Consider the following 9,980-nt stretch of genomic DNA (forward strand, 5'->3'; position numbering starts at 1 on the left):
GAGAGGGCGGGGGGGGGGAGTGTCCCCTTCCCATTTTACCAGCTGGTCCCTGGGGGAGCTGTTGGACTCTTTAATGTTGACTCCAGAACTGTTTGTCCAGATGTGGGTCTGACTCCTGTACAGGACGAGTCAAATGTTTCCGTTTCAGAGCTCCAGAAAAAAATAAATAAATAAATAAAAAATCCCATCCAATAATATTGTGTTGTTTTCACACAGGCATCCAGGAGGGCACCCAGTGCACCAAGTGTAAGAATGAATGGGCGCTGAAGACGTCGATAGCTCTGCTGTATGTGCTGTGTACGCTCCTCACCATCGCTGTGGCCGTCCTGGGATATAAAGGTGAGAGCGACAGAAGAACGACCTCCGGCTTGAATAACTTTAATTATCAACGTTACCCAACGAATCCAGCGACAAACGCACGTTCAAAGCATTAAAGCCACAGTCGGATCTGATTAAAAAAAAATAATGCTGTCACTGCATTCCCATCTGTAGCAGCACGCTAACGTCATTCACTGCTCATTCGTCTCTGTCCGACTGCAGCAGCACAGATGAGTCTGAAGAACATGTGCTCCACTGTAGCGTACATAAACAAAGCCTTCACATTTCACTCTCATCAGTCAGCCCCCCCCCCAACTCCCCCTCCGTCTCCACCGCACAAACGTGTCTCCGTTTATTTTACCAACACCCCCAAAGCTCACACCACACGTGGAAGGCCTTCAGGCTCTGTGGCTCAGAACTTCCTCGTTGGCTTTTCGGCCGTTTTGCAGGTCGTCTTTCGTTGAACTGAACCCTGGAATATCCTGCCGTAATTTTGCTAAACTTTCCCATATGGGACTGTTCTTTCTGTTCCGTTTCTTCCCTTTCAATTTGTGAGGACGGAATGGAGGTAACATGTTCAGGGGTTATCTTGGTGCCTCGAGTACTTCAACAACGACGTCCCCTGGCTCTCCCAACCCTGGCCTGTCCTTTGCTTGTTCCTCGCTGCGTGTTTTCAGGCCAACTTAATTGATCCCAGATGAGCACAGAGTGAACGGAGCACACTTCCAGCAGAACCCACTGAAATTGGGTTTTTCTTTTTTTTTTTCTGGCACTGGAGCAGCGCTGCGTCAGGGGAACCACAGTTCAACCTGAACACACTCTCAGCTCCAGATGGTTATGTAGTGAGACCCAGAGAGAGCTCCGTGCACTTAACACCTGAACCTCTGCCAGGCTCCCAACACTGCCCCCTGTGGAGCTCTGGATTTAGTGCAAAATAATTGGCTGGAATTCTGCGACATGTCCGTCATCCCGCAGACGTTCGTCTCTGTCAACATGACGATGCACGACAGAGGTTTAAATCCCAAAAAATGACCAGATGACCTTACCTCCATCACGACCCAGTCTGTTGGGTGTTCCTTTTTTTCCTCTCACCTGCAGGGGGCGTCATCTACCAACACTAGTTTTTCACACCACCTCACTGTCAATACATCTGTCTCTTTAAGACAGTATTAACCACGTGAAGGAAAAGAACAAGTTAATCGCTGTGAGAAAAAAAAAATGGAACCGACCCACCATCTACTGGACCACAGACCAGAACTGACCAAATCTACTGTAGTATGTTAAATTTTTGGGCCGACAGTAAATCCCCAGAAGGTTCTCCACAGACATTGGAAGAACCAAGAGGTAAATATCCAGTTCAGTTGGTAGATGATGTCGTCTCCGACCAACCAAAGGGACCAGGAATGGAATTATTAAAAAAAAACAAACTTTAAACTGATTGAAAACATAACTGTTTCATCCCATCACCATACAAACAGCAGTTGCAGTCGGACGTTTTTTTCCCCTTCACCTCCTCCAACACCAGCTCGTTACACTTGTACTCTCACTTCATGATGTTTCATCTGCGTGCTCAGAGTTCACCGCTCTCTCATTTCATCATAATATTTTTTATTAGTTCTGACTTATACATTATGGAGAAGCGGGGTTTTACAAGACATCCTGGACTGAACTGACACCGTTTCAGGAACCACCCACGCAAGGGCTGGAAAGAATTTTTTCCTGGGTACAGAACAGCTTTTTTTGGACCTATAAGGTTTCTGACCACGCAGGAGAGCGGAGTGTGTGGATACAAATACAACCCCCCCCAAACCTGCTGGTCTGCCTGGGAGGGTTTCAGCTTCCAGAATAATGTCAGCTGTACCTAAGGAGGATCTGAGGTCCAAGTCTGTTGAAGTTTTTACAGGACTAAATGTCATGGTTGGACCATCGCCTGACTTTGGCAACATTTCTGTTGAGTCAAAACCGTGTTGAAGTTCCTGAAACATTTCAGCGTTAATTCATCTTGAAGCTGAAGAATGCTTTTTTTCTGTTCTGTTTCACAGAGAAAAAATGCTGTTTCACTTCAGGGTGATGGCCGGGGCTCTGCAGAGTTCTGTACCCAGCTTAGAGCTGGGTCTCTGGGTCACTCCTCTCAGCTTTAGTTCTGGTAAAAAGCTAACCTGCAGCCCATATCTGGGGTCCTGCTGTGTGACCTGATGTGAAGCCTGACTTGTCCTGCAGACGTGACTTTGTTGAATGAACAAAATCTATGTCCAATGGCTGAAATCCAAGTCTCTGAGAGAAAGGTTCGTTTGCAGCATGGAACCAAATGAAATCTCTCTGCCACACAGATGGTTGGCATAACACTAGAGGGCACTAGAGGAAAGATAGAGTAGGATGGTCCACGGTGGCAACCCGAGAAGGAGCAGCCGAGAGTAGAAACTAAGGTGTCGCTGATGCTGTTGTTTTACCCACAGCTCTGTGGCTAAAACGTTGTCTCACGGCACACAGCCGAGCCCAGGCTGTTCCCAGTTTCAGGAAGTGTCCCCCCCTGGCGAGACTGGTAGTAGAAATGGGCTGAATCCCTGGAATCCCAGACACATTCCAGAGGAAATGAACTCTGGTGTCGCCTGTGGGGGCGTGAAGAGCGCTCCCTGCTGCAGCGTGTCTGTCTCCTCTGTGCAGTCTTTGATCCGTCTGTTTATCGAAGACACCCCCGAAGTCACTTCCTGTCCCCAATCAGTGTCCCCCAGACAGACCTCCAGCCTTGACGGCCTTCGTCTGTTTGTCTGTGAATTTTATTTGTTTCTTTTGTTTTGTCTTTCTGGCTGATGACCTTTGCTCTCTGTGACTCCAGATTATTTGCACTCCACTTTTTCCACAACTCACCGGAACTAGGCTAATCCAAGAGATTATTTTTAGTTATTATTGAATACCTGAAGGATAAGTGGACATTTTCTATATATGAATTTCATTGACCTTCTCTCTGATCTCATTCATGAAGTACATCCATGGTTGCAGGCAACAAAGATTATGATGCGACTGACTCCTCTGTTTGTGTCTGTTGTTTTCACAGTGGTTCAGAGAGTGGACAGTGTGTCTGAAGGTATCGCCAACTATGGAGGCAAGATAGTGGCTGTTGAGACCGATTTAAAAAAGCTAGGTGAGTTCCATCCATACGGTCTGGATTTAAACATATGTTCATCAGGAGGATGAAACCGTTCCAGATTTATTGTTCAAATCTCCATCTTTAGATGACCAGACGGGAGAGAAGTCAGAGAACACCACCACAGAGATCCAGACTTTTAAGAACAGCATCTGGAGTCTCCAGAGGCAGCTGTCTACGGTGGAGGAACGCATCCGCGGTGATCAAGTCAAGCTCAGTCAGCTGCAGAGCATCGGCTCAGACATCCAGAGCAGCCAGGGTTCCACACAGAGACTTCTGGAAACAAACACAGCTACCCTCCGCTCGGTAAATGCCACCCTGCACTCCTACGCGGGCATTATTGAGGCTCTGCAGGAGGACACTGCCAGGCTGCAGAGAGACCTGCAGCAGCAGTCCAGGCTCCAGAACCAGGCACTTCTCAGCATCAGCGGCTTAAACCTCACCCAGGCTCAGCAGCGGGGTCTTGTTGGTGGTCTGCAGCGGTCCGTAGATGACGCCAGCCAGATCATCCAGAAACTACACAATGACTTTCAAAACCTTGAGCAGACGACACTACAAACACGCGCTGACACCGACTGGCTTCGAGGTAAAGTGGAAAACCTGCAAACTTTAGCTAGTAACGTCTCAGCTCTGGCCAAGGCTAACAACGACAGCCTGGAGGACGTGGGATCTCAGCTGAACTTTATGGCCAACCAGCTCCAGAACACCAGCACTCTGGCTGAGGCTCACGACCAAACCTTGAGGGAGATCATCGATCGACAGAGGGACTTCAGCAACTTCTCTTCCAGCAAGTTTGATCGGCTGGAGGTCCGACTGGACGAGTCTGAGCAGAGCATGGACCGTGTGACCGGTAACATCAGTTTTACCACGCAGCTACTGGGAGCCATCAACCTTAACCTGAACGATTTACGCACCTGTTCTGAGACGGTCGGACGTCACTCAGACTTTTTGTTGAACCTGAACAACAGTGTGTTGGACGTGAGGACTGACGCAGCAGGTCTGAGGGCCCAACAGGAGGAGCTGTCGGGGCGTCTAGACAAGGAGGTCACCAGTCTCTCAATAGTCATGGAGGAGATGAAACTGGTGGACACCAAGCACTCCCAACTTATAACCAACTTCACTATTTTAAAAGGTAGGTCTGGTATGTTTCGGTGTCTTAAAGATCTGGTAAAGGATTGGCCTTGGATCTACAACCCAGACAGTTGGCGTTGGATTAAACTAACATGCCCAGGTGTCACATTTTGGTTGACTAGTATTTTTAATGTTTCAGGACCTCCTGGTCTCAGAGGGCCAAGAGGAGACAAGGGATCGCAGGGACAACCTGGTCCCTCTGGTCAAAAAGGAGAGAGAGGAGAAAAGGGTGCTCCTGGTAACAGTGGACCTAAAGGTGAGCCAGGTATTTCAGGCCCACCCGGTCTGCCTGGGATAAGAGGTTTTCCAGGTGCACCTGGTACTCCGGGATCCAAAGGTTCCCGAGGGTCAGGAGGCAGGGCTGGACCTCCTGGATCTAAAGGAGAGCCAGGTACTGCTGGTTTGCCTGGAAGAGATGGACAGCCTGGTCCTCAGGGGGCACAAGGTCCACCAGGTATCAGAGGCTCAGTGGGACCAGCCGGTGAGCAGGGCCCCAGGGGATTGATGGGACCAGTGGGACCAGTGGGACCTCCTGGACTACCAGGGCCACCAGGACACATAGGCGCTCAAGTTCATCTTCCAGTTGTGACCTTGACTCCAGAGTTGTGGCAGGACGAGGCAGCGGTTCCTACGTTATGGGCCCCTGGTATGACTCCCCTTAAGATATGAGTTGAAACACGTTGATTAAAAGCCTTTATGTCTCGGAAAAGTGCTAATTCTTTTTGCTACAGAGCTAATGTTATGAACATAAACATAAAAATGAAAACGGCGGAAACACAGAAAAGTGCCGGTGCATGATGTTTCGATCCAGAGCAATCGAGTCCAGTCTGACCCCTGATGCTGTCCTGGTTCTGCAGGTTGTCCTCCTGGATGGGTGAACTACAGAGACAAGTGCTACTTCTACTCTAAGGATTACCTCAAATTTGATGAAGCCCTGTCAAAATGCCAATCGGAGTCTGCGTCACTGTTGATCATCAATGATGAAGAGGAACAGGTAACGGAACTGTCCTGTTTTATCAAAAACCACAGGAGGTACAACGGATGTAATTTGTGTTTTTTTTCCCTCTCGTGTGTCTTCAGGAGTGGCTGCAGAAGCAGACCTTCAAAGGTTACTTCTGGATCGGTCTAACCGACAGGGCGGAGGAGAACGTGTGGCGGTGGCTGGATGGCACCAAACCTACTTTCACGTCAGTAGTACATCAACACACTCCTCTGTCTTAGGAAAAACGTTCTCTCCGTAGGAAGGATTTTTGATCCCAGCTGACATCGTTGTTTCCAAGGCTAACAACAGGAACACGGCCGACGGATCGTTTTCAGACTAATTTGCAGGTTTTGAGTTGCGTAAAATAAACCAAATAAACTTTCAAATTCCTGTAAAAATCTCCACTAAGTGGTGCATTTGGATGGCACTGACTTTACAGAACTACTTTTTCACTCCTGCAGGCGCAGACCGTCAGGGTCATCCAATGAAAACATTAGAATAAAGTTCTGTGCTAAAAGATAAAACTACAGCTACAAAGAGAAATCAATGTCGCTGATTATTATTGATTCGTCACAATGTTCTTTGACTCACCCAAAACTCTACATGTGATGTTTGATCGCCCCCTGCTGTCTGTCTGCAGGTACTGGAAACCTGGTCAACCGGACAACTGGGGTCACATGCATGCGGAGGGTGAGGACTGCGCAGGTCTCATCTATCAAGGGTTTTGGAACGATTTCTTCTGTGAAGATTCGATCAGCTACATCTGTGAGAAACAAATGGAGACCGGTATGTAATTATTATTCTTTTTTTACTTCCATATGAACTGTTTTGCTGTAACAGAAGTTTCCATAAAGGTGTGAAACTGATGTACTTTCTCCGTATTTTCAGTGGGATCACCTGGATCGTAGTGATGTTAGAAAAGGCAAGCTTGCACTAAGCAGCTAGACCTCAACCACGTGGTACTGGACCACTGAGACGGCACATGGAGAGAGGACAGAAAGAGAGAGAGGGGACAAATTTGTGAAGAAAAAACAAAACAAAACAAAACAAGCTGTGGCATTACATCATCAGACGTTAAAAAAGAGTTGCCTTTCTCCTACAAGTGAAGCCAATCCAACTTTACCAGCAAGTGCAATACATCAGAGCAACCACAGAGGGGAGTCAGTTTTTGGTTTATATTTGTATGGTGTAACTGGTGTAATTCTTTAAAAGTGTATTCTCTGTGCAACTGAATATCTGAATGTATATATCATGACGCAGGTTTTGTAGGAAAAGAAATTTTATGAACTAAAGTGGACTTAACTTCTTCCATCATACTGTGTGAAGTGACAAAAGGTACAAAATGATGCACAAAAACATGTTGCTGATGTGCTATCTTTGAAGGAACTGTTATCTAACCTCCCGAATGTCAACGTAGTATTTTCAATGTATTTACATATATAGAAATATTTGAAAAAACAAAACACAGGAAAAAAAATCACTTTTTGAACTGTGTAATAGTCATATTTTTGTTACTATGAGACTTTTTTTTTACTCACTACAGACACGCATATGTTTATATGAACGGAAATCTGTGGATTCTACCTATAAATAGAAAATGTACAATTTTCTCTCTCCGTCTCAGGAATTTCCTGTTTAAAAATAAAACACTTGATTTTTAAGGTTTGTTTTTTCACTATGAAAGAAAAAGAAACATTCTGAAATAAAATTAAAAAAAACAACTAAATATCAGTGTTTGGAAGTCGTCAGTTACGGCCCACTCGTTGGAGTTGAACTTCCAGGAGGCTGGACGTCAGGACGTGCTAGTTTACATGCTGATGTGTCCCTGGAGTCCATATGGAGGGTTACATGATTAGAGCAAAGCCACCTACAGGTGACAAGAAGACAGTGCAGTCAACATTACTATTGGTGCATTTCAATAAAGGTGACAGATTATTACGGTGTAATGCTGGACTTTTTATAAATGGGTGTGCATGACCCCACCCCTCCCTCACACACTTCCTCACCCGTTCCCCATACATTTGAGTCATTGAAAAACATTTCATTGGACCAGTAGAAATTGTATGTTAGTGAACGACACCATAGGAAAAATTCACTTTTTGATCATCTGAATTTTTGAAGTTCAGCACAGCACGCTCCACAGTATTGTAGAATTTAATTTATTGACGTAGCACAAAAAAAAAGATATTTTCACATTTCTGTTTCTTTCCCCCTTGAAAAATAACTTCTGCAGTATTTTTTTCTTCTTATTCCCAAATCTGTAAGCAAAACGACTGTTGCCTAAGTCGTTCGTGACCAACACGTACTTTTTACCATTCACTTCCTTCTTCCTGTTTTGGGTCAACTCCAATCACAGTCACTCCTTCAGTTGCACGGAAGATTCAAACCTTACAATAGCACCTTTGGAAAGAGGGAATTGAACTAGTGGTCACTCAACATGGACGTTAGGGTCGTCTAAAAAGCAAGAACACAGTGACTGGCTGAGAGCGTGCTCAATAATCTTAGGCCCAGCTGGAGCAACTCCAGGATTTTTTTTTTTTTTTTTTGAAGACACTGACTGCTTTAAGACGCACTCTTGTAAATGTTTGTGACATCGTAAACATCAAAGCAACACAAAACAAGACAAGAGCTGAGTCTCACACACACGACAAGATGTGAAGTTTGAGCTGGTTTTGCTCTAAGTGATAAATTACGTGAAGTAATCACATCATGTAAAAATCACACTGTTTATAAGAAAAGGACGACATACTCATCTGGAAGCTAAAATAAAACACTGTGCTTTATCTCCAAATTTCTACTAAATGGAATCACGACTTACAAAACTGACCTGAAACTAGCAACTCAACTGTTGAGCGACATTCAGAGCAATTTAGATTGAAGCAAATGGACCGTCGCGGTTGAAGAACTGGCCTCATTTTCTTTGTTAAAACAGGAGTTTTTTTTTTCTAAGCGGCCTCATTTTCTTTGTTAAAACAGGAGGTTTTAACAAAGAAAGCAAAAGCGCTCCCTAGTGGTTCAAAGCTTGCTCAGTTTTTAATCAATTTTCCCTAACGACTTCTTAAATGCAATCTCTGGGTAAACAAACATACACAAATGCAGCAGCAAATTGTCTAAATGGAGATTTATTGTTGAGGTATTATATAATTATTTTTAATATTCCTTCTTTTAAAGCCTTCTGTTGTCGAGCTCATATAAGAAATGGATGTGGCTCTGGTTTGATCTGTCATCAGACCAATTCTCCCTTTATACCGAATGTCAACAAAACTTTCTTCCAAAGAGGCTGAATTGCTCATTTGTGGTCATCCTGAACAGAACATGTCGCCAGATTCGTAAAGCAAAATCCCATTTTACTCTAAATGGACAATGCAACATGGCAGGATAGAGTGGACACCTTGTGGGACTGTTAAACCAATGTTGCCTACAACAAGGCTCCTATTGGACCGTCCAGTTGTCAGTCACAGATAGTGCTGTACCTACAGGCACCGTTTCTCTTTTATAGGGATTTACAAAACTGACATCGAAGGAAAATGTTAACAGACTGAATATATGACGAGAAGAGTGTTACAGTTAGGGTCGTGCAGCCACATCCATTTTTTATATACGACTTATGGTACAGCCACACCGTGATGGTGCCAACACCGTTAAAACAGTGAAATAAAAGGGCCAATCATGTAGGAAGGAGAGGGTGACAACTCAACTTTATCATCTTCTTTCCAAGTTTCCTTTCTCTTTTCCCTGCCAGCCTCAGGTTCGCCTTCTACACCTGTGCAGTTTACAGCTGCAACAGCATGTGCTAAGGCTGCTGGGTAAATTCAGGACCTCGGCTGCGCTGAGCTCCAGCTACACTGGGTTTGTAAACACGACCATTCCAAACTGACGTTTCGCGCTAAATGGATCCTGTAAGAGAACGCTGATTGAATCCTGGGGTTTGTGTCTTTTTCTTCTGTCATCGCTGCAGCTCTTCTCGTCCCGTGTGATGAAGAAAGCATGTTCTGATTGGTGCTGAGAGGATGGAGGTGAGGAGGTGTGGTGTGGAGGCAAAGGCAGGAGGTGGTGCTCGTCTAATCATCCTTCTCCACTATGACCTCACCGTGGAGAACTTTCCTTCTCTGTCTCAACATGTGGAAGTAAAGCTGAGGAAACACTGAGGGAAAACGAAACCAATTTATTACAAATCATCTTCAAAATTCCTTTAACCAACGACGTTTAGAGATTCATTTCTCAGCCACACCGGCTGCAGTGAAATGCTCCTTACGTGGGATGTAGGACAGCATGACGATGATGAGGCAGTAGTAGTAGTCAAATGACACGTTGTACTTGTTAGGCAGCCTCATGGAGCACATTCCAGAGCTGCGTACTAACGGTAGAGCGGCGTAAAGGGTAAGCAGCTCTCCCAGGACTCAC

The 9,980-nt window shown here is 45.3% G+C and overlaps 2 protein-coding genes across 2 annotated transcripts in view; one reads left to right on the plus strand and one right to left on the minus strand.

The window, feature by feature from the left end:
- LOC103377443 (collectin-12) overlaps window positions 1-8,524 on the plus strand; it is a 27,299-nt gene extending 18,775 nt beyond the window's left edge. The window contains exons 3-10 of the mRNA XM_008308256.3: window positions 217-339; window positions 3,374-3,460; window positions 3,552-4,595; window positions 4,734-5,240; window positions 5,452-5,588; window positions 5,675-5,781; window positions 6,217-6,362; window positions 6,465-8,524. Coding sequence (XP_008306478.1) covers window positions 217-339; window positions 3,374-3,460; window positions 3,552-4,595; window positions 4,734-5,240; window positions 5,452-5,588; window positions 5,675-5,781; window positions 6,217-6,362; window positions 6,465-6,484 — 2,171 coding nt within the window. The 3' untranslated portion in view covers window positions 6,485-8,524. The remainder of the gene's footprint in view (window positions 1-216; window positions 340-3,373; window positions 3,461-3,551; window positions 4,596-4,733; window positions 5,241-5,451; window positions 5,589-5,674; window positions 5,782-6,216; window positions 6,363-6,464) is intronic.
- Window positions 8,525-9,520: 996 nt separating this feature from the next.
- Window positions 9,521-9,980, minus strand: part of hacd1 (3-hydroxyacyl-CoA dehydratase 1) — a 34,975-nt gene continuing 34,515 nt past the window's right edge. Inside the window, exons 8-9 of the mRNA XM_008308255.3 lie at window positions 9,832-9,954; window positions 9,521-9,720 (exon numbers count right to left, since the gene is read on the minus strand). Of these exons, the coding sequence (XP_008306477.1) occupies window positions 9,638-9,720; window positions 9,832-9,954 (206 nt within the window). The 3' untranslated portion in view covers window positions 9,521-9,637. The remainder of the gene's footprint in view (window positions 9,721-9,831; window positions 9,955-9,980) is intronic.

Source organism: Cynoglossus semilaevis, chromosome 3 (genome assembly GCF_000523025.1).
Source record: "Cynoglossus semilaevis isolate Cse_v1.0 chromosome 3, Cse_v1.0, whole genome shotgun sequence".
NCBI classification, from domain to species: Eukaryota; Metazoa; Chordata; class Actinopteri; order Pleuronectiformes; family Cynoglossidae; genus Cynoglossus; species Cynoglossus semilaevis.